The sequence below is a fragment of the Bombus pyrosoma genome, linkage group LG5 (genome assembly GCF_014825855.1).
Source record: "Bombus pyrosoma isolate SC7728 linkage group LG5, ASM1482585v1, whole genome shotgun sequence".
Classification (NCBI taxonomy): Eukaryota; Metazoa; Arthropoda; class Insecta; order Hymenoptera; family Apidae; genus Bombus; species Bombus pyrosoma.
Window position 1 is genome coordinate 8,556,347 of NC_057774.1, and position 26,015 is coordinate 8,582,361.

A 26,015-nucleotide genomic window follows, 5' to 3' on the forward strand; every position below is an offset into this window, starting at 1 on the left:
ATCATCGACTAATCTGATTTTCGATGGAAATCTTCGTTTGTAGATTTACAACGGTGCGTTTCGACAATTTTCTGTATGTTTTTGCAAAATATATGGATAGATAGCTGGTTTCTTCTGTCGCGTTATTTGTTTTTTCGTATACGGCGAGGTGTGCTAGAACGAACGTGGTTGAAATGAAAATGAAAATGTAATACGAACTAAAACAACTTAGTAAAAAGTAAGCTGCAAAAATAATACGAAACGAATCTATTTAGTGGGAATTATAAAATGACGAGGTAGTTGCGTCTGCCAGTCTCCTTCAGGCTGCCTTATCTTCTCATAAACGAATCTCGCCTCTTCGCTGTAACATCCGGTACGCGTCCATCCTGGACCACGTTAATTTATTTTTCTATTCACGAGTTCTTACTCTGCTTAATTATCTCCTACGCGATAGATATTTCTAATCGAGAGAAGGAGAGGTTCATGCAGATTCGCATTATCAGTCAACGTTTACTTTTTACCATCGTAACGAAGGCGGAGTGGCTGATATTTCGCGATATTGCACGTTATTTCAACGTTCTTGATATTTGTTCGTCGTAGCATACCTTACCGTATCGTTTCTTTATTATTTCTTTTCTGGAAACGTTCTGCTTTAATCGTCTGTAGTTCCGGTGTTAAAATCCTTTTCATTTAATGCTAATTAATATTAAATGTAATATTAAATTCTCGAAGTATTATTTAAGTTCAATGTTTAGACGAATATCGTATAATTGAAGGAGAAATTGTAAATGGTGCGATGGTCTCTTGATTCGAACTTTTAACAGCGAAGTTTCATCCTAAACTACTTTCAATCTCGTATCGAATTGAACTCGACGTTCTGCTCTACTTCATTCGACTCTTCTCTGAATGCTTTATCTTTATCTTGATTTAAAAGAACCTTCTAAAGTATATGTTTTCTATGCTTCGAAAGCAATCGTCAAAGATCAATCTACTACACGGTAATTTATCGATTGATATTTTATGTACAAATCGTAGCACGATTTTCCGAATGTTACAGTCGTGTTTGCGGAACTATAATTATTTTATTATCGATCTTGTCATCTTCCTCTCAAGAAGAATTTTGTAGCAGTTATAATTTGAAACCTGTGATTTATAGAATTTCTCTAAAGGGATATTTAAGTTGCCAACAGTTACGCAGATATCGAAATCATAATACTTGTCAATATGTAAGACGAATCGGTTCTAACCCGAACGATTTTCTTAACCTTAATAAAAGAACACAAATGGTATATTATACGTTATCTGGTGGAATATTGTTGTATTCCTCTTAGGGATTGGTATTGCTTCAAATTATCTTTATGTTAGCATCTGAGAAAAATAGCAGTTTTCTATTAGCAAATGTGACGCAAGAAATATCAATATGCTGATAAATTGTTCTTCGGTTAATGTTCCATTTCCTTCTTCTTCTTCTTCTTCTTCTCGTCACTTCTTGATTTCTCGTGCATTCTTTCTGCGGCGTAGTTTTGTAACCAAAGAAGAGAAACACGAGAGAGTCGAGTCAGCTATGTCGATAGATACTTATTTCTGAACTCATTAAGAAGAGATTAAAGACAGCAGGCTTATGAGTTGCGATGAATATTCATTAATACGTACAAAAATAGATAATACAGTTGTGCAATTATCATTGCACGGACCAAGATCTTGTAAATATTCTTTTCCCTTCTTTTTTTTCCTTTCAACTAGTCAACTTTTATCTTGTCACTTTTCCACTATGTATCTCGATTTTAGCAATTTTCAATGTTTCTTCTTCGCAAGTAACGATTCTCGAACGTTTTTCCAGATTTCGAAACTTTCATCGCTTCGGCTTTTCAATTAAGAAAATTACAGACCAGTAAATGCGATAAATACTTGAAATTGTTACTTTTTAATATTTCTTCCTCACAAGCAACGATCCACAAATATTTCCATGTGAATTCTAAAACCACGCCTTTATATTTTTTCGAAATATAAATTTAAATATTTTTCAGTTATAATCTCGAAGAATATTGTTATAATAGATAATTGTTATCGATGATGTAATAAGAAAAGCTAGAAAATGTCAAGTATTATGCATGGTAACCAGGACGATACAAGATACGTAACTGCAGCTCGCTGCAATCGATTCGTTCGAATTCTGGACCTGGCGATTGCATTCGTAGAGCTTGTTCCCCAGTTTCCTAGTTATTTATTCGTCCCGTCAAGACTCGAGAAGCATCCTAAGAGCGAGTCAATGTCGACCGGAGGCCCCAAGGCTGACCTACACGAAACACGAGCACTGCTCGTGCTAGAATGTCACTGTCACTGGCATTCTGTTTCGCGTTCCCGTCGAAACGTACGTTTTCTTTCATCTTCGATCGTTCGAATTCTCAAATTTACTAGAATATTCAAGCAACCACGGATATCTATATCTATATCTTATCGGTCTATTCACTTCTTAGTATCAGGGTAATCGATGGAGTATACATCAGGCGTCGATAAGATTTCATTTAGTAAATACGGAAATATGAGTTTATAGGAATATCGATATATATCTTGTTTAGCGTTTGTTAAACTGGATATCTACCGGTAGCGAAACACGTAGACTAAACAAAATTATGTATATACAATTCCCAACTCGAAAATTCAAACAATCATGAAACTTTGCCATACGTAGAAGTATGTATTACGCAATTTTTTGTTTACCGTGGAAATTCTTAGCCAACGATAGCTATGATTAAAAGGCGTGGCATTTGTATGAAAATAGATCTTTCCGTCTCGTACGTTGGTTCGCGAGTTATAACGTGAAATCGGGAAATAGCCGAATTTTCAAGGGTCGGAATCAACCTTTTACAATGAATTTGTTCGAAAGATCAGTAAAACAAGTTGCGTAATACGTGGCGTAATTTTCATTAATATTCTCGTTAATACTCTTGAAAGGGGGATAACTTTTTAACGCTTTGACTGCCACGCCGAAATCACACGTTTCGCTCAGGACGCCACGGCAGTATTTTTATTATTCAAAGCATATAATGGCAAAATAATAATAAATTGACGATGTAAGATAACGTTCTTCCCCAATGGACCGTTTATCTTATTGATAGATACGGGTGACCACCGTAGCGCCTTGGCAACAGTCGATAGCCACATATTATAACGAGGCTCCGTTTATTTCAACAAACCATTCGCATTCGTCGTTTCGTCGTAAGCAAAACGCGCGGAATATATTGTTGAAACGTGTAGAAGATATTAGTAAACAGTATTTACTCGTTGCATATATAATAGTAAGGTATGTGCACACCTCTGACTTTAATTATACGATTATAAAGCAGCATTTACAATTATTTCCTAAGGTGTGTTTATAATAATGTTCGTAGATTACCCCTCAAAGATAAGGATGCAAACACAGTGCACCGTTAGATGCGAGATTTGTTCTCGTTCTTTTTTCATTGATGTTTTAATAAAAATGTTTAATCGTTCAATGGGGCACTTTTTATTTCAGAGTATCTTCTATTTATCGGTTATATTCAAAATGCCCTAACTGTCAATTTTCGTTCAATTTTTACAATCGTAAGAAGTTGAAGCTCTCCGGTCACCAATGACCACCGTGGCGTCACAGGAGAAACCGTAGCCGGTCATATATGACCAATGTGGCAATCAAAGCGTTAAACGTGGAGCTTTTGTTTTGAAAAGTTGGAAGAATTCGTTTTCTGGATGACCCGTAAGAGGAAGTTTCGAAAAAATCGCATTACGGTCAGAATTGCGAAAAAGATAGGAACAATCACTTTTTACCTGACTGTTTTACCTGAGCCCGTAATGAGAATTTAAACACCGCGTCTTGTGGATTCGTGCTGGTCCACGTACACGCTGAAAGTTTCATCGAAATCGATCGATGCGGAGCAAGGTTTGTTACAATTTATTACAGGTGGAAAGTCGCGAGAAACTGCTATTTTTCATCGGTTTTAACCGTTTGTAGCTCGCAGCAACGTTAATCGATTTCGATGAAATTTTCAACGTGCATGCAACTGACGTAGATCTACAGAACGTAGCATTTAAATTCTCGTTACAGGCTCGGATAAAAAAGTCGTAAAAAGTGACTCTTGCTATCTTTTTCGCAATTCTGACCAATCGCAATTTCCTCGAGATCCATTTCACGCGCTATCTAGTAAACTAATCCTTGCGACGTCTCAAAGCCTGTTTGATGCAATTTCGAAGAAGTAACTGTGCTCTGAGGACTGTTCGAATATTAATGGAAACGGCTGTGCTCAAAGTTTCATAATTTGTTGAATTTTATAATTTTGCGGATCCTCCCTTGTTAGCAGAACCTGAATTATCTAAACTATCGTAAATGCCAATATACGTTACTGTGCGAAAGTTTCTGACGAGATCGACTTTTCACTTTGTAGCCTAAGTGCGATACTTGAAAGAATTTTTCCTCCGTTTTCTTAGCGTTACACTTACAAACTTGAATTTGCCTAACGATTCGTAGATTAATTACGACACGCGCTGCTTGAACAGCCGAATAACTTCGACTTCAGAGATAGACTATTACCAACTTGTGCAAGGAAAGAGCAAGGCCTTTTGACAAAAGAATATTTCCGAATCCGGTTTTCTTTGTCCTCCGTCAGCATTTCGAACAAGTTCCTTTATTGCAGAGACAACTGTACACTTTCCCGCTTGAAAGTAATTGTTCGTTCAACTCGCTCGAATCTGACTTTCTTAGCCTTGGATGTACACATTCGTTGCGGGACGTAACTCGCGAAAGTACACTTCCGATGCTCCGGAATCCTCTAATTGTCCTTTAATCGAGACATCTTTTAAATTATCGCTACGAAACGACTAAGAAATTTTATTATCGGAGGGTCGTATAAGGATCACGAGTTCTGAGATCTAAGAATTTCGTAAATATTGCTTTCGTAGTTTGCTTGTTTCGCGCGAAAAAATTATAACGAAATTAGAAAGTTGTTTAACAGGAAAGTTTATTTATTAAGTACTCCAACAGGAAAATTTGAAAATTTATAGAATGTTCTCGCTATGAGAAAATTACGTGTCTCATGCTGGCAAGAAAATTTCATGATACACGAGACTCTAGGAAATAAATAAATAAATAAGTGAGTAAATAAATTACAAACTGTAGCAGAATTGCTGTTGAACAATCTTACTATTTTACATCGACTAGGATAATTAAATCGCTCGTAATTTATAAAATTGACGTAAAATTACTCGTTTTAGCGTCAAACTTATTACTGTATTATGCAAGACAGTTTATTAGCACTGGTTGGTCACTTGTAGCAACATATAAGATTTTGCTAACAATGTTAGCTCAATCGCGTAAGTAAAATGACTCTAAGGGGCAAATTAATTTTATAACACGTTTAAACAAAGTCGTAAAATTTTCAGAATACATGTTCGCCACATTCATCAGAATTATAATATTCCACAACGAATGTTGTATTTATATCTGCCAATTCGACTCGTAATGCAAGAATCGTACAAAGTTTTTTTTAAATGCACAACGTAAAATCGTTGGTCGACTGTTCTTCTAAAATCCTAAAGTCTGAAGGCGCCATTTCTTATATAGGTTAACGAAGTGCCATCGATCAAGTCACAGTGTAATTGCCTTCGCAGGTGCTGTACGTGTTTCTCTCATTTGTCTTTCACTCTTTCATGCACGCTGTATGCTAATACGGCACACGTTGTAAACCTAAATTTTCAATGTTCTAACTGTACACGATTTACGACCAGGATCCTTTAAAATTAACGTCGACGTCGTTAAAAGTTCGAAGTCGAGAGACCTGTACATTTCTCACTGTTAAACGTTGCAATTCCTGCAAACGTTCGAAATCGTACCAAACTCCAAAATGATTCCTTTTTGTGTATTTTATTGATGACGTGCAGTTCAACTCCTTAACCCTCAGCAACGTCGAAACGTAGAAATTTAATTCATTGGGTCGTAACTTGGCACCATAACAATTTTGCACTAGATTACTTAATTTGGGAATTTTTTAATTCGTCTAATATTTGTTAGCAATTGCTATCGCAAAGAATTTCAAATACGAGATAAAATTAAGCAAATTTTAGTAATCTAACATAAAGTGGTATAATAAATTGGCGACTATCTATAACGCAACGATACTATTTGACAATATTCGAGGATTAACCCATTTGCGTCATGGCCCTACTTTAAGAGGACAGTGCGGTTGATGGCATCAGCGGCATTCAACTGACGACTGGTCGGTCGTAGGTGCGGTAAATGACATCCGAATTCTTCATGGAGTTTATCGAAAATTTACTGTTCAAAACGATTAGTAGACAATATTTATAACAGAGGAAAAAAGTAAAAATTATTTAGAATTTAAAACTGCCGCACTGATCAACTTAGCTGTCTTCGCTTGATGAGATATCCTACGGACACGTTTTCGAGTATGTGCTATTTGTACACTTTGATCCGAATCATCAAGATCGTCAAAATCCATTGGGGCAACTAAATTTTAATTTACATTGTAAAATTAGGATATTTTTTAAATTTGAATTTGTTAAATTTAATTAAGATTGACAGTACTTACTCATAGTGGCAGTTAACGAGATTTTCACAACAAAAGTAACACTTGTTTAGAAAATAATAAACTGATATAGGCGAGGTACAGACAAACGAGTCAAACGCGATCTCTCACATCTGAAAAATACTCAGCGACTGAAATAAAAAGCAGTCGCAGCGCTTGAATGCAAATGGGTTAAGAATCGGAATATGATTAATAGTGAAGTAATTATTACCGTTAAGTATTATTATGTAATTTATAAGTTGGTTGACGATAGGAGAGAGGTGGTTTGACAGGGACATTGCAGGTATCACATCATCATAAACGTAGAGACGAAAGATCTGCTCGCATCGATGGTTTCTTTATTTTGTAACGCCATTCATACACGTGCAATCGCTTCCTAGCGTCGTTGTTATTTCACTGACGTTGTAACACTGACGCGCGAGTTTTTTCTATATTGAAAATAAAATTTTTGGTAGCTTTTTGTGGAGTATTATTAGCGACTGGCTTCTTAAACGCTACGTCAGAACAAGCTTTTCAAGTTTATTCAAGAATGGTACAAGATGCCATATTTGCGTCGAAAGAACACAACGAAAGTTTATTGATTTATTATTTATGTTAATCACGATTGTTTGCTATTATAAGCTGCTCTGTAGATTATTCGATCTTACTATGAATTAATATCAATTTTTCGTTACTTTTGTCTGGTTTAAGAATTTTATTTTACCGTCGATCGATTATTCTGTGTTCTCTAGTGTGATGATTATTTTTGCTTTTTAAATACGTACGCAAGTTTCATGTAAATTTTGTCGCAATTATTTTGATGTAAAAAGGGACGAAATTCACTTGTTTTAAAAAGCAAAAGATAAGACAGGCGAATTTGTTAGTATCGCGCGCAGTTATGCCTTACAGCCAACCCTCTGATTATCATCGATATCATCGATGTTACAAGCAGAATGATCTTTCGGTTTTTGTTATATCTAGTTCGAAACAGAAATGTCCCGTTTATTCCATCTCTGCCCTATTCTCCAATTCGTTCGAACATATAATTACGAACAGAATGTGTCCACAATATGGAACAGTAGTATAGCGAACGGACTATGATGGTTTTCAATTGGATGTCAGCTGATTTATGATCGGAGGGAATAATGGAAAGTGACTGTTCGAGCACGTCGAACTCGTCGTTCGAGTTCTTGGACTACGATTCAAGCAAGATTTACATATACGAGAAGGAATTTCGCGACTATGTCGTGTACTTCTCCGCGAATGGCGATTCCCCGACATCCACCTACAAGAGTTTTGAACACAGTTCCTTTGAAAGCACAGGTATCGCCCTTGTACCAAGATATTTCGATCGATTTTCATGGCTAAACGATCGTGTCTTTTACGGTAAAATAGATTCGAAAGACGCGAGACGAAGCTGTAGACAACGATAGAAATCGATTACGTGAACGAGCGTCTTTGAAACGTTTAAACGTCGTTGGAGAAGCGGCACAGCCATAACTCGGACAGTTTAACGCTCGAATAAAGTAATCGATTATGAAAGTGTCGTCCTGGCAGATCGTGGATTTACTTCGATATCGACGATTAATCTGTTTGGAAATGTCGAGAAACGTGTATACTTAATTTTGGCTATATTTCGTCTTAAGACAATAAATCAACTCGTTATGGTAGAGACACGGTAGTTTGTTACAACATCGCTGTAGATATCTCATTTTCTTTAAGTTTCGATAAATCAAAATTCAATTTCACGAAATAAAATTGAAAAGGAAGAAAAATAGTCTAATTGCGGTTTAAGTGGAAGATACAGCGACCAGAAATCCTTTTTTCTAGAGGATACAAAATAATTCTCTTCTCTCTTTTATTATAATAACTTGGTCTCTGTAGAGGTTTAAATGCCGTTTGTATGGAAAGAAACGTAGACCACCACGGGGAAAAGGAACACGGAGGCCCGGCTCATCTTTCAAACTCCGAACAAAAAATACTAAGATAATTCCCGTTATTTTTATTACGCTCGTGTAAGCGGCCATTTATCTTTTTTATTAGCGGCGTGTAACGGAGACGTCGCGCTTAGTGATTAATTTAATTGCAACTTGCGTTTAAACCTGCATTCTCGCCAGGTAACTTCCGTCATTTGCATTTGTGGCGAGAATCGCGCATAAAGAGATCGTAAGTTTTATATTCTTCGTATCCACGAGGAATTACCGCGAGACGACCATCGTTTTATCCCATCGACAATAATATTTCGAAAATCGTATCAAGTATAATAGAAGTCTCTCTTATTCTTAGATATATATATATATATATATAATATACATGAAAAAAACATATTCAGCTGTGAAACTAAATAAAGAGGACATTTTATTAACACGATATCGATCGGCAACGTACCGAATTTCGAAATTGTTTCACCGTAAAGAAATGTTACTCATTGCGCTGCTGCTCCTTTGTAATTCCCAATTTACAGAAAATAAATTCCTCGGAATCGAACGGTCGAGTTAAATTCTTGCTGAGTCAAAGAAAATTAGTAAGCAGCGTGTTAATAACTTGAACAAAGATGAAATCAGCATGTTAATAATACACGACGAGTTAACGCGCGTACTCCGTGGCTGTAGAAAGTCGACCGAACAGGTTCCAAAGCAAAATAATGAAAGGAGGAATGAGAGGGTTCTAAATAAAAGGACAAATTATAACGAGTCATTGAAGAAGCGCGCGCCGTCACGACCGATGTCTTTTCAAATATTTCTTTAATAAAGTATAATCGCTCAAAGTGCCTGGCTGCGGTATTGCGTTTCAGTGACCTTTTACCAAAAGGTGCACCGTTTCTCATGAAGAGAAGCTAGCCCTAATAATAATGCCTGCAATAATACCAAAGTATCATGTTCGATCGACTGAAAATGCAATTCTATGAATGTAACAATTCCTCGTGTCTGTATCGGTAACGTGAGAATTTTTGTTTCCTTGTCGTTTCCACTGGCGAGGAGACAAATAAAGCATCGAAGGCTATTAAATATTTTAATAGATTCGTAGACACGTAATCTTTTTCTTCTTTATCCCAAAACGTTGATCGTTGATCGATTATTTCGCAAAAATCTTGGAAACATGTGGCAAGTTGTGGAAAACGAGGAAACTGGTTAATTGGGGTTCGATAAACAGATTGCACCCTTTTACACTTTGACAAGTACCAGTCATTTTGACCGGTGTTGGTATAAGTAGCCTTGATACAAAATTATGTCGAGTTCGTCGCGAAAGTCATTACATCATTGTGGAAAAAGCTACAACATGAAGTAGGAATTTAAAAATAAAATTGTAAAACCAGTCAATTTGACTGGTGCGGTAGTTCTAATGTTAAGCGCCGGCTGAATATTTCTATCGATCTCCGTTTAATTCAGAAACGAAGCGAAGGAGCGAGAGCAGCGAGATGGAAAATGTCTTTGTATGCGTAGTCGGACATTTACACGAACAGCGATCATTTTCCTCGCGACACGCGGTTATCTTTCCGATTTCCTTCTTCAAATAAAAATTGCCACACGCAGCCGATTGAAATCGATATGATTGCGCACGACATCCCCATAAATTGCCACTTTATCGCGATTATTACAATGGAAACGCGCTTCATTGATTTTCTCGGGTAAAACCTGACATCCCTTAATTCCCAGGTACGTGTCTGCGCTGTAAAAATCTAAATTAACAACGATCAAACGTATTTGCCTGACTATTCCCCGAATATAACGGCCGTTCGCTTATCATCGCGCGCCCGTGTCGCCTGTTTGCCGTCACAAAGCTCTGCCATACGGCGAATTAGAGAATTAAGTCGGCATTGTTCCTTAAATCGCTCGTCCTCAGCCGCGTCTACGTAGCTAGAACGTTTCCTCGAGTTTCCGGCACGTTGGATACGTGACTGGAAGATCGACGCTGTCGGTGATTTCAATGCCTGTATAGAATGCTCGCACAGGCATACCATAATGCCATAATGCCATAATACGGTTGATTTCGTGCATCTTAGGTTTGCCACTAGACCGCGAATTTTTATACGTTTATTCGTTACACCGTATATTATTCTTCAGAAAATTATGAATTTCCATGAGCGAATGAATAATTGTTTCAATTCGCTTCTTTATTTTCAACATTCATTATCTCGCGTGTTTTAGAAATTCGTTGGTATCTGTTGAAACTTTGGAATTACCATAAACGTCTCGACAATGACATAGTAAGAATTGCTTGCAATTAAATGGATAAAAATTGTGATTAATCATAGTTCTATGCTCTAGTCGGACATTGATCGTGTTCTCTTCTCTTATATTCTGTATTTTCTGATCTATATCGACGTATACCTTCAAAAAGATCAGAAATTATCGTGAACTGAGAATTAGGTGAAATTAGAAAATTAATAGAAAACAGAGATTCAACTTTGGAGTGGCTCGTGATACAAAGTTGTAAAATATTATGGGCGTCTCCTGAGCGAGCACTATGTCTTCTCAAATGATTAATTAATCCCAAGCAATTTGTATTTTAGCTTCGAGTCTAGCGTAATAAAGTTTTCCCTCTGAATTGCAATGTACGATCGAATGATTTTTATTACAGCTTGACTAACGTGACAGCCGAGCTTAATTTGAAATGATACTCACGATTCTCGATCTGTCTTTTTCAGATACAGACAGCGAAAGCGAGGATGGCTCGTCGACAAGGTTAAACTTCAACATCATCCCCTACACTGTGAGTAATTCGTTCCTCTATGCAAGACGAATGGAAACGATTGAAAGTCAAGGAAAAGCAACGTAACCTCTGCTCGAGAATGCATAAATATCTCTTATCGATCGAATCTGCCACGATGCATTTGAATTATGCGCGAAGTTCTGATCGCTCGATCCATTGCATACGCGTTATTTACACACTGCACTGAATTCGCATAAATCACATACTCCAAATTTTAAGCATTATCTTACGTATCTATTCTCTTTGCTCGAAGATTAATCGTCTAAAACTGTGTTTATGAAAATCGCATCTTTTATTCAGGAACTATTCTAATTTTAAATATTGTTTCCTTTATTTTCTTTATGTAAAAATTGTGTCTTCTGTAATCATTTTGATAAAAGTTAGATCTTTATGCAGAAATTAAGATTATATTTCTCAATTATTCGAGCAGACGTTGTCAAACATTCTTTTCCATGACATTTCAAGAAGATAAGCAGTTCTTCGAAACATTAGAATGTTTTGTCGTGCGAAAAAGTTACGAGAGATAAGTTGGCCTAAATTTCCAAAAGTAGATCAACGAAAATAATCAAACGTATATCAATCAGATTTCCCCAAAACGCGTCCGATTACGAATAAACTCGTTTCGTACATTTCGTTTTAAACGAAGGAAGACGAGTTAAAACTCGCTACGTGGATTTCTCGTGTTGACGACGATAACCAAGTGACTTTTACGAAGCTTTTTTAAAGCAACTACCGATCGTGCGAGACTGCACGTTTTTGGGGTGAAAATAGGCAGTCTTGAAGTACGAATTTAATTTTTTCATTTCAGTTTTTCTTGTTGTTTATTGTGTATCGTACAAGTCTTGTGACCATCTTTGACGATGTAACCATTGTTGGCGTGCAGTGTATCATCTGTCGCGATCATCAAAATGCAGAAGTTAAGAAATTTTCTTATAATTTACGCTGATATCGAACCTATTTTTGAAAAAAAAAAGAAACATAAAAGATTGGAAAGTTCTAGTGTATTTGGAAGAAAAATTGGCCTTTTCCAGCGGATAAATCGAGTTTATACCGTTTAAACAGATATTACAAGCAAATAATCAAATAAAAATGTCATCTTCGATTCTTGGAGATATTTCGAACAAAGCGAACGAGCTTTTCTGTCAGAAATTGATTCATCGGTTTCTCAGTTATCGCCAGTTGAAAAAGTTAATAAACGACGAGCAAAGTTGAAATTAAAATTACATTTGTACTTCAAATGTAATCGTGAATACATCTGAAAAAGATCTAGTCCCACATAACTAGTAGTTAGTCTAAAAAAAAATTGATAGAAATCTGTTGCTCTTATTGTTGTTGCACAAGAATCTCCTCTTAATTCTTCAAGCGTCTACAATAAGATATTTATACTTAACTATGAACACGGTTCATAGATCAAAGCTCAGAAGAATTATTGGCCAACGCATTTGATGAAATTCACGTGCCACGACGAGTCGTCGTGCATGATTCATCGTCACATAGTTTACCAACAAATATCAGGAAATTCTCGTCCATCTTCAATTATCAAACCGTTACAGCTCGTGTATGTTCTTTTCTTATCTTTATACCTTGTGAAATATTGTCTATATATTTATTTAAACAAGAAATTTATTGCGCGTGAAACACTTCCTAATGTTTAATCATTCGCTGTTGTCATTTCCACGTTCTTCGTTGTTCGTGTGATCGATGATTTTAGATTATCTAACTATGTAACGTCACTATCATCGTAATCTTCGAATTTGCATATTTTATTTGATATAGGAATTTACCGAATCTAGAAATACTGTTAGAGAACTTGATCGAGCGGCGGACAGATGTTTAGAAGATAAACATTCGAAGAACTTTTATTAGCACTTGGTAACATATTGTACGCTTAGTTTTAAACATTGAGGGAAGAGAAATATGGACAGGAAAAAGGTAACAGAAGCCTTCTGTGTTATGATAATTTCCCTCCAATTTGTTTACATTCTTGCGATAGATCTATTCGTCTATCTACATTTCGATAAAAGTCTATTTAATCTGAGAAGCTTCACTACGATAGTAACAGTCAAATGTGTTTTATTATTCGTATCAAATTACGTTTATCAAATCAAATCATGCGTTGTATCATGAAATACAATAACTTGCAAAGTCGAAAGAAAGGACACGAAACTTCAAAAATACCAAAGCTTCTGCTACTACCTGTATCCACTACCTATAGTGATCTCTTCTTCAAACTTATACTTTTTACATTTAAGAAGAGTTCTATGATAAAAAAGAAATAAAAAAATAAAAAATCGAAGAAACGCCCAATATGACAACAAACGAGTCTTCAGGAACAGGTCGATAATACGATTAAATCGCTTTTCGCGAATAATAATAATACGCTCTTGGAGATTGCAAGCCATGGAAGACTACGAAGAGATAATTTCGAAAGCTCGTAGAATAAATTTACTTGCGATTTCGTTGGCCGAGGTTTTTGGCGCGAATATATAGCGTTTATTGGTAACGCAAGGTTGGCTCGGTGAAACGAGCATGAGGCAGGTTGAACGAAACGCAGGTCGGTGTGTACGCACGCTAAATTACCCAAGCACTTGGACTCTGGTTGCATAATGACACGCTTATGCTTTCTTGAGCGTGCACATACGCCTTTCGCAAATCGACGCTCACTTTCTCGACGAACACGTACATACGCGCGCGTTGCTGGTAATCGATACGACATTTCACGGGGGCAGGGGAGCGAGAGAAAGAGTTAACGCGGTAATCGCCACGATTCTTATGAAAGCGATTCTGACGAAAGAATACGGTATTAGATCAGACGTGTCGATAAATAATGCACCTTGGATCCTCTTCAGTAACCGTGATCGAATTTAAAATTGTGATTAAATCGTATTTAATCTTAGTACCTTCGACTTTGATATTACTAGAGTATCTTGGTCCTTATAACACAGCAGCATTGCTTATTAAAGACAGATGATCCACTTTTGATCAACTTTTTCTGGCCTCGATTGTATCGTACGTGTGAAATTAAATCGCACTCAATCGCGATATCTTGAATTTTATTTTTTAATAGACGGTGATTTTTTTATTATTTTGTAACAACTTTCAATTTATTTTGAAACGATCACGCTACGTATCGCATATGGTTCACTTGTTTGCGTTTGTACCGCTTTCTTGTTTCGCTAGATTGTGTCTTAGAAACGTACAGAGTACTCTCTATGACTGCCACCGTATAAATATTTGGTTACATTCAGTGATTAAGATGTCAGGAATTGGTTGAACGATTCGTTTACGTAATTACGCAGCTGTTCGCAATTTTAACGCGGGTTAGCGATAAAATTGAAATTTATTCCATACGCGTATGGCAATCGTGTCTCGTAAAATTCAAATTCATGGAGATTGGTGAAAGAGCAAACTTTCATTCTCCGGAACGTTCGGACATACGCGCTAGCATATTCGCAAATGGAGAGGCATGATCGCTTCTCGGTATAGTTTCCCTTCTAATTTCCTTTCCTCGGCGATTATCTTATGTACAGGATGCACGGTGTCGCTCTATATAGATCTTCATAATCTCTTCGAGGAAAAAGCGATCCGGATTTCTTCGAATCTATCAACGATTCGCGTCGCTGCTCGTGTAATACCTTTCTCGAGATTATCTTGCTCACGATCGTCGCGCGTTATATACTCTGAAAAGAGAAACCAACGTCAAACGATAGCAACATCGCTCCGTAGCCCTTGGAAAATCCGATCTCGCTGCTCGATTCGCGACCATTCGAAAGCAAAATGTGCGCGATTCTTCGAGGTAACAATTTACCTAACCCGTTAACAGCCGAGGGAAATGCTTCAACTGCCTTAAGTTTCATAAAATCGAGAAGTTTATGTGGAAGATACACAATGGCGAAAAGGGTATCGAGCAGATCCTTGAAATTTTCTTTCGTAGTGACAATGTTAAAAATGCTGAAGCCGACGATGTGATTCGATTGAAAGAAAGCTGCAAATTAAACACCGCGTTAAGGGAGCATTGACTCTTAGAGGATTAGAATTATAACATCGTGTTAGGTTCCAGGAGTTTCGAGACTTTCTAAAGTTCGAAGCTTCGGATCCTATCGCTGGATCGAAAAATCCGAATCGTTGGTCGATTCACGACCACTCGACTGCAACATACGATGCTTCGAGATAGCAATTTAATATCGACAGACATACTCTGCATATAACGAGCACGTAAGTGGTTACATAAACACGTAGGCAACAGAGAGATCGAGTGACTCGAACCGTTATAGAAAGTTCTCATGAGCTCTCTCGCGTTCGATCCGCCGGTCTCTCCATTATCCCTGGCAACGGTACTGAAACGACCATGATTGCCCTATAATCCGTGCATCCTGGTGTAATCGTCGTTGCTCCGCACCGATTAGAGCTCTGGCTTATGTCGTACGTTTCTCGTGCCCTTCGCATCGCTCATCGATTAATGTCTGTAATACGGCTGGACCTCTTATCTGTCGTCGATGCACTCCCACGACCGAAACACGGTCGATGTGGATGGTATTCGATGAGTATTGAGCGAAATACAAATAAAATCGACGTGAATCTAAAGAGATTCGGATATTTTGGCTACCGTTCTAGGGATACTTGGGGATTACAGTGATACAAAAGTCGAAGTTGTTATTCCTAATCTTTAGGAATCTTGGAGATTTTAGGATAGCAGGAGATTTTTCAAATTTTGAGAGCTTGCAATATTTAGGTAGAAAATTACTCGAGTTTGTTACCGTAGATTGGCCTATCTAGTACGTCGTTACTCTTTCCTCTTCATTTATTCCTGTTATATTCCGATATTTACTACTACTTTCCTTTATTCTGTATTTAATTCCAATGGTTTTGTAAATAAGGATAAAGTTGGCACTTTTTGAGAATTATTTTGTTAATCAGGAAAGAAATCGCGACATTGTCCGTGTTTAATAATACGGACACGAGCTGAGGCAGAAATGTCATAACACGAAACTTGCGGTTAATACACGGGTACCTGATGGGTTTTCATTTTTATCGAAGATCAAGCCTTAAACGAGGAAACGTTATTCTTCCTTTCTCGACTTATTCGTCGGTCAATGATGTAGAATCATCGTCCGATAGCTCGTGCCGTGATTTCGCACGCACTCTGTATATGCGGTCTGTCCAGAAAAAAATAACCGATCTTTTTAAAGATAACAAGACAAACGTATTGGTTTGAGGAGAATGTTTTATTTTATTCCGCACGCATTCCTCCTGCGGCGATATAATGATTTTTCAACGACTAAGTAATGCGTCATATAATCGTTGCACGTCCTTTTGTGGAATTCTTGTCACTTTCAGGATTCTTGTCACAGCCTTCCGCATGTCTCCAATGTTGTAACGTTTCCCCTTAGTTGTGATTTGAGGCCGCGAAGATAAACAATAATTGCACGGTGCTAAATCTGGCGAATGGTGGGTGGAGCAACATTCTAATTTGTTTTTTTTTTCTTTCTCAAGGGGAGAAGTTACAGCCGCCGCACGATTGATACGGTGCATTATCATGCAACGGAACCAGATTTTTCGGACGAACTCTGCTCTGACATTGATTGCTATAACGAAGGATTTATTTCCACAAAAGTTTCGTATCGATTTCACTGATTTTTCCTCGTTTTAAGAAGTTCGATTATTTTCACAACAGACCGTGTTGATACACGGATCAGTTAAGAATTACTATATAAATTACTATAGCGTCGTAAAGAGCGTTGCGAAGGTACCAAAGATTGGTCAGATTAATTTTGAAATTAATCAACGAACGAAGTTGGTATAATTTTGCAATTAAATTTAACACAGAGCGAAACACTCGTGCCATATCAAAAGCGCAAGGTTCGCAAATTCGGTCAGAGAATAATTTAATTTTTCAACTCGGAAAAATTCCATTGTCCGCGATAACCCGAAAGATATAACGGACATCTATTCGCGTTGGTAAATGGCAAATTTACCCGTCCTCCCTGTCCATCGAGGAACATCGACAAATTCTCTGCTCCTCCTCGCAGTTTCATCGAGCGTGAACGACTCCTTCGAGACTTCTCTGCCACTTGACAGACTTTTTAAATGAAATCCGGTGCTTTTGCCTCCCGTCCAACCATATCGTTCTTCGTACTTTATTACGTGGCTCGATTTTTCCACGCTCTATGCTCGCCCCCTATTCTGGACCGCTGAAAAGCAACGTTCCGCGAGTTCTCGCCGAGTCATCGTCTCTCTCTCCGCTTTTAGTCGGCCGCGAGTCACTCGTTAGCTCGGTTGAGTTTTACTGCGTAGAGGAAGGGGGTGAAAAAAAGTCCCGATGACATCGTTTGCGACGGAAGACGGATCGTCTTTTTGAGGCGAGCCACTTCAAAAGCTGCCTTTTCAGCCACGATTTCACAGTCCGAGTAGCTTCAAACGAGCAGCTCTCTTTAAATCGCGCTTAAAATGCTCCTTTGTGGATAACGAATCGCTCGATCGTATTGCAGTTGCTGGCGGTCGTTGAAAGTATTACGAGAAAATTAGTGTACATTACTGTTCTTAAGTATCTCTAGGTACTTGATGCGATTCTATCGAAGGACTCATATTTCCGCTGTCTTCTTGACACTCGAAGGCTTTCGGAAGTTGCGAAGTCATCAGCAGCACTGTGCCTGGCAATTACAGATTCTGAAAAATCCAAAAGTGCCGCCAAAACCCTTGAAGCTTCCTTTGAACTTCGAAGGCTTGCGATTCTAAGGACCTAAAAATGCCAAAGAAGATTCTAAAAATTTCTTTTAATTCGTGTCAGCCGTTTTTCATCTCGGTACTTTCGAGTAATCAAAGCACAGGCACATCTAAACCGATCCAAAGCAAAACCAGCCTTCCTTAAACATCTGCACACGTTCCAGTAAGCAGTCTGAATGCCGGACATGTTCGCGCTAGACGTTCTCCAAACGTCTTTCCTTCTTCCCCACTTTTCCAATTAATTTAATCGTCTCTCGTCGCTTAGACACATCGTCCATAAATATCAGGACGCTTCTGAATTACTGCTAAAGATATCGGGTTGTTCGAAAACTTCGTAGCTGCGAAGAAAAATTGGATTTTCTTCTAAGAAAATTTCGAAGAAAATTTGACTTAATTCCGTCGTTCGCCGTCGCGTTTCTAACGCTCGTAACTCATACCGCGGTAAATGAATAATTCCAAGTTTCTGGAATAAATCGCTTAAAAAGATGTTGAATTCCTTACGTCACATGAATTATTCAGAGAACTTGCTCGGCTTTCTTTTTGCCAAACTCCGACACTCCATAAAGATGGGAAAAAACACCATCTCGATACAATGGATCAAGGATTACGTGGCCTGATGCAAGAACCTAATGAAACGGAACAAAAGCGGTCATCCAGCTCGTTCGATTAATTAATCAATCGATGGTGATGGAAGTTGCCGACAGGCAAAGCCCTGTCTTGTCGGCGACGGATAATTGCATTCCACTCTCGCCTCGTTACCTGTAACGTCTTATCGTCGGATAATAGCCTCCAAAGATACGGAAGCTGATACGAAAGATAAGGACGATAACTGTGGTAAGATGGGACGAACAGAGAGGATGCATCGGGATGCCGAGCTTCGAGACCAGGCAAAGTTATTATCGGATACATAAACCGCGAAAATGCGGCGTACGACCCTGAATAAGAAGCTGATAGGAAGGTGGAAGGGCGCGGGACGAAGGTAACTCGGCTACAAAAGAAAAGAGAAGAGGGAAGAATCGGGACAACGGGTGCTTTCTTAGCCGATCTTTTGTGAATGGGACAGCTCTCCCTCTCGACGCCAAGCATCTATCAGAGATGCTCATTTCATCTTTCATCGAAGGCTACAATCTGTCAAATTTACGACCAGCAGGCTATAAATAATCGTTTTAAAGCCGTTAAACGGTATTATTTATCGTTAGGTTATAGATGACTACGATAGTTTGCGTTGGCTCTGAATCTGCTTATTTAATTTTATGATTTTTCAGTTCAATTTGTGTTTTGTATTATATCCGTTGGCGACAACGCAACTCCTGCGGATATAGTGGCAGATAACCCGCCGCTATTTAGCCTTGGCATAATTTCTGGCACGTTCAGCGGCTCAAAGGATCTCGGTAGGGTGTTTGAATAAATGTTTGGAAAGTCTACGTTTGGACAGTCGCGGTGTCGATGATATGACTATTTGGAGATGGTTATATTGCCGAAAAATAGAGACTTTGTCTAAAGGATCTGGCCGCGAAGTGCGATAAGCGAACAGTGAGGAACAGCGTGGTAGTGATAACGAAATATTTGAATTGCATCGATATTTTGTATCGATGCGTGTTGGTATCGATACACGTAATATTAGAAGCAGAATATTGATATTATCGGTATTGTTACTTGCAATTAACCCTTGGACAGCAAATGTTTTTACAGTTCCCTCAAACTGTAAACGTAGATCTTTCATTTGATACATTTTTGAATAGACAATACATGTTAAAGAGGTCACAAAAATTCATATTACATCCTCAAACGTTCTAAATCAAGGTTATCGTAAAACTTTTTCCAGACAACCTTTTTCAGCCTGGGATTACTCCCTTGGGAGAAACTCAACCTGGTCGAAATAGCCCGGACATGAAATACCCGCCTTTACCGGTTTGAGGTTTAAATTAGAAGTATACCAGCCGAAATAAAATCCAAAAATGAAAATAAATCACGTATATAAATTTAATGTTATAAGTATTATACAATAAACATAACATGGAATATTAAAATTTCATTAGTAAAGAAATAGAATATTATACTCAAAATGCCAGTCTTCTATAGACAGTGAGTCTGAAAATATCCTCTCCAAATGTTCTCCGTTTAAGCGATTTCTTGCTTCATTTAGAACATTGCCCGTTTCGAAGAATAGCCGGTCAGACGAAACAGGTATCGCGCTTATTGCAAAATACTTTTTAGTTAGTTTTCTCAGAAGCGGATTATTGGATTGAGTCGAAAATTTAATTGAGCAATTTCGGTACTATGCCTGTTAAATGTCGACACTGGAATATATTGTCGCATTAAATATATAAATTAAATTGAAAAGTATCGATATTTCGAATATAGTTATAAAAATTTACTCGTAACATATACACGTCGGTGCAAATTGAATTAAAAATTAATACAGTCGACATGCATATGAATAATTGAGACGCAATCGATTGTTTTTCAATTTTTCATGGCATTGTTGAGTTAAAGGAGAGCGCAATAATTTGGGTTAGATGCGAGTCTGACATGGTACGAATCTTCCTGAATAAAAGAGCGAGTGAAACTCTAAACGAGGAAGTAGATCATGAATTTTCTTCTCCATAAATTTTTTCGATGAGAACCACTGAAGCTCAAGACGCAGAAACTGAAACAATGCCGAGTTGCCCTCTTACTCTGACGTTTTACGAAACATCATCCTTTTTCTTCTCCTGGTGCGCGTTCTTTCTTTTTCTTCGGCTTAAAAGCTTCACCACCCCGCCCGTGTCTTTTTTTGTCTTTTTCGGTCGATCTTTCAACTTGAGGCCGCACTAGCAACAACTCCTTCTCTTGGCTGATCTTGCTCGGAGGACTCATGACTTTATAACTACGAATTCTTCCCCCTCTCGATTAATCTTCTCGATTGAAATAATCCTGAAAATCGTGAAAACGTGGTGGACGTAGTTTCTGTAAATAAGAAAATCGTAATTGTAAGTTATGCAACCGTATCGATCACACAACGCATCAAATATTTTGCTAGGGTCCCCTAATCTCACTATAAACCTCTATAATACGGTTGTTCTATATAAATCGACGAATGGCGTTCGTTTGGGAATTTCAAATGCGATTTTAAGAAATACAAATTAAAGGGAAGAAAGAGTTTCGCTGTTATAGAAAAAATACGTGTACGTAGGAATTCACTGAAACCTACGAAGAAACTTGTAAAATTGAAAACTCTCTCGTAACGAATAAGCTGTAAATAGCGTAACACAGTATCAACAGATGCTCATAGGAAAGGCAATTTACATTCATCTCGATATAAAAACCATATTTCGAGTCGGAATTCCATAAAAGAATTTAGACCCATCGAGGAACATCGTCAAACGCATAAGTAGATCGAGTCACGTTATAGTCAGACGTTTCGTCTGTTCTTGATTGGAACGCGTGCTCGTCTAAATTCTACTGTACAGTAGATCGTGTCGCGTCATGATCAGACGTAGCATACTAAATTCAGCGAACCACCATGGTAACACGACGATACGTCACCGTAAACTTATAATTAAAGCAGATACAATTTAAAGCGAGGTTCGTTGATTAAACATTCATTCAACTAGGATATGCATTGTTACGAAATGTCGAACTATCGTTAGACAGGCTACGTTTAAAGGTCATTGGACAGAGATTTGCATAAAAGCCATAATATGCTGGCGAATGGACCGTTCTCGAGCCCCTCTTTCAAGAAATTCAATTTTCTGTTACCCGATATCTCCTTGCACACCGTTTCTGCCGGATTATGCAAATAGCATAATAGTTCTTACGGCCATCGCGTGAATATATTTACGACTGTCATGGAACGGGAAATATGATCGAGAAGCTTCAATGAGCTGGATGAAAAGAATTATTTTAACGATCACTACAACAATACTATTATATGTTTTCTCTTCTCTTTTTTTCTTTCTTTTTTTTTTTAGTTTCAATGGGCGTACTTTTTTTAAACACTTTTGAATCTTCTCCGAGAATTCTCATAATTTTTCTTACGCGATATATACGTATACGCGATATCGGCACGATAAATGGGACAAATAAATGGAATAAATTTTAATAAATCATTACCTAATCATATAGATAGATACGTTTAGTTATGCTAATATTATATGTACCCGCTTTACAAGAATATAAGAAGAAACAACGTATTTTACCATTTTACAACATTTTAAGAATTAAAATTACTTTTAGAAGAAAATAATTGTTTCACTTTAATCGACGCAGAAGGAATATCGTGTTTTTGCTGATCGTTTTATGGTCAACAAAGAGGCCGACGGAATTAAATTGAAATGAAAGCGTAAATTCAATTTTCCGCTCGTTCGTTTTGCTTTGCAACGGGCAGAGAGAACAACCGGATGAAACGAAACGTTTAAACGACATCGAAGCACCGGGGACAGGTAACGTTTCACAGAACGTTGCACCATAACGTCGCAGGGAACCTTGCAAGATGATACCGGGGCTACCGTACAGACGCTGCAGTGAACCGCTACGCGAACATTTTAGTATTATGTTTCAGGAACTGCCTCGCACATTACGTTATACGTTTCTGGCCGTGTTACGACATTAGACATTGCATAAACGTCGGCTCTGTAAAATTCCACGAGGCATTCTTCGACACATCGCGAAATGACATTCTTATCTTCGTTGGTCTCCCTTAATTTCATTTTACAACCTTTACAACAACGTCATCTGCATCGTCACGCGACATTATTGACGAGAAAATCTTTTTACTATTTTCTTCTTTTCGTCTTTCGCGAGAAATGGTGCTCAGCTTGTTTGGAAATTAATTTATTACACTTGCACACGATAATATTCATTCGTAATGATATACGTCTCAATTGTTCAAATTACACCTAAATGAAATAAAGTTATGTGTTAGCATCTTGCACGAGATTAATGATGGATAAGTAGAGCTATGTGATATTTCTGTAGAAATGGAGCCGTTGCCCGCGAACGATTCGATCGAGTATGATCATCAGACGTTTGCAAATTGAGGCGCTAGATACGGCTTATGACGTTGCATCGGCATCGGTCCGTGAAATTGCGTTTCACCGATATTCGCCCGGTTCTAAACCGGTCTACCAGCAGCTGGCACGTCAACGACGCGTCCAGACATACGATCGTCATCGATGCATGCCCCTTTCTCACGATCGATGATCCCTGATTGGCTTCCCGGCCAACCCGCATCGATTCAGCGAACCACGCTACCTATTATACGCACGCAACCGTGGCCAGTGATTTGCATTTAGGGTTGGTTACCCTGCCACTGGATAGAGGGTGTGAAAGTTGGCTTGAAATAAAAGAGAATGGCACTTCGGGAACAGTTTGAATTTTCTACATGACTAACTTTTCTATCAATTGTTTTGATAAAGAAGAGAGAAATTTTATATCCTTCACGATGTTGTAAATACTTCGATTTCTTTCAATTTCACAAAATTGCACAATCTAAGTGGAAGAGATAAAACCGAGATGAATATTCTTGAAATTCGTTTTTATAGCCAGCATGTTAAAAGACAGAGTTCGCTACGCTTATTGAGCTAATCAATGACTTGCGACACAACTTATCAATGGTAGTAAGTCCTGATGCGAGTGTAACCTTTTAAACGAGATGTCTTATGCTGGTAACAGTACAATAAACACTCTCTCTGTACATAATCTATTTTTATCTTTCATCAACGATGCAAAACGTCGAACAATGTAGTTTAAAAACCCCGCTCGTAATTAATCTCGTCGTGGACAATAAGACACATTTGTTGTTCTCTTCTTATCGGACTTGTCTTTCTATTATGCCAGACTAATCTTGTAATTTGTGACTATTCTCTTTGCCGCAGGTGGGTGACAGGGACACGCTGACGTCCGTGGCCGCGAGATTCGATACAACGCCATCCGAGCTGAGCAAATTTAACAGGCTCGGAAGTACTTTCATTTATCCCGGTCAGCAACTATGGATACCGGTGGAAGGAGAAGGTCAAACAAAAGGCGGAACTACCGACGCACCTAGTCCGGATCCTTGCCACGATCACGAGTCCCAGGATGACCTACCTCCAGAAGAAAAAGGCAATTTATTTATTTACCTATCTATCTTGTTCAGTATCTTTTGTTTTAATTGTTTACATATTCACAGTGGTTACAAAAAGCAAATATAGCTATATTATATCAGAAATTTAGCATCGTACTTATTATAGCATTTACTAAAAGTGATTAATCAGGTCCAGGTACAGGGTACCATGAAGACGAATCTGATAAAAATGCGCTTCAGTTGAAAATAAATCAATGCTCCTTGTAGTCACTGTAAATATTTAAATACGAATGATGAAAATGACAGCGGTGTAAGTTAAGATTTCAGGAATTTAAATTTAGGCACGTATTTCAATTTCTAAAAGTATTATCCTTTCTTCTTATTATATACAGCTATGATTCTCGATCCTGCATATTTTTTATTTAATTAACTTTAACTAGCTTTAGTAAAAGAATAGGTAATCGAGATGATTCTATATTTACTTCCTGATTAAATATTACAGCGCTGACGATAACTTGACCAATGTTGCGTGAGATTTGAAGGTTTAATGTTAATATATTTGCTACGCAATCTCTTTTGCAATTGTGATTTCCACGTGCACGTTTGTCTTTAATTGCTCTTCTAATTTATACAACCTTTAAAATGTTAATAATAAATATGTTGTTAAGAATCATAAAGATAGGCAGATACAATAAATGTATTACAGTATTCGAAATTGGAGTAGAACGATCGAGACCAGTAGAGAATATAAGCTTTACTTAAACAAAACTGATCTCGAGATAAGAATTTCATTCCACTGGAAATTCGAGTGTCAGGCTATTCCCTATACTTCTATTTCAAGATATTATCTCAATTTCTATCTTATGACGCATTCGGATACTTGACGTTATATTTTCTCCGAACTGTATCACACGTTGCTCGTATAATATGTAACTAGGTGAAGGTGATACGAAAAAGTACCATATGAATAGAAAAATTCACCACGTGACTTATGGAATTCATTAACGTTCCATTACATATGATCTAACACCAGCAAAATGTTTCAGTATGTCGCTTGCATACGAAGCGCATATTCGAAGACGTTAATATGACGAGTCAGGCGTCAGGTCTTATCTATCCAGCGTGTGCAATAGATCCGTATTAATATTCTACGCGACACTTTGTATGTACAATGTACAATCAGATATAGCAGAGACCCAATTCATTTTGATATTTGGCCAGGTGACTCAATCCGTCTTACCCGAACCTCCACAAGGTTCTGTATTCCATTATTCATCGAAACACGTTAGCGCCAATTTTCCTTTCGATTTATCGAATTTTTCTTTCTCATTATTCGCTGCACGATTCAGCGTTTTGATACGAGTACGTTTGTTGTGAGAATCATTGCACCTACCATATGCAGTAGCTCGCAAAATTATGCGGACCAGGGATTAAAAATAGCACGATAATTTTATAAATTTTCACGAAAAAGTTGCAGAAAAATTTGTTCAGCCAGTGGCCTCTGAAAACCATACAAATAACGTACATCCGCAATATAGGTATACATGTACTCGTATACTATTTATTTATCTACATACAGTATTGTATCTTCTTGCCAACCTCCTGCTCTTTATTCTCAGACCGCCGCGTATCCTCGCCCATCATTTTTCATCATTTTGTGACCATAGTGCCTGTTTTGCTAACTGGTTACATGCTGAGATCTTAACCTTTTCTGGAATTTCCAAACTCATAGTGTTAGTATACATGTTAGATATTATCTCCTTTACGATTTCACCATGTTTTGCCAAATAACGTGATCGAATCGTTTTAGTTTCTACAATTTACCTCACAATGTAAAATTTCATTGGCTTTATTATCAATACTAAGCCACTATACTTCCATTGATCATTAATCATAGGTGAAATTATAACCGTGTTTGATAGGTTGCCGGCTTCCATTGCAAAATACATACTTAGTAATAAAGACTAAAAATAGTATGCGTGACGAAATTATGCGAA

At 37.7% G+C, this 26,015-nt stretch overlaps 1 protein-coding gene across 13 annotated transcripts in view; it reads left to right on the forward strand.

Moving 5' to 3' along the window:
* LOC122567592 (TLD domain-containing protein 2) overlaps positions 1-26,015 on the forward strand; it is a 278,674-nt gene that overhangs the window by 203,901 nt on the left and 48,758 nt on the right. For 12 of the 13 annotated variants that reach the window (XM_043726306.1, XM_043726308.1, XM_043726304.1 and 9 more), the window contains 2 exons: positions 11,185-11,249; positions 23,831-24,056. In XM_043726306.1, the coding sequence (XP_043582241.1) occupies positions 11,185-11,249; positions 23,831-24,056 (291 nt within the window). Of the gene's footprint in view, positions 1-7,835; positions 7,860-11,184; positions 11,250-23,830; positions 24,057-26,015 lie in introns of those variants that run through there. The other variant, XM_043726307.1, reaches the window with a different exon arrangement.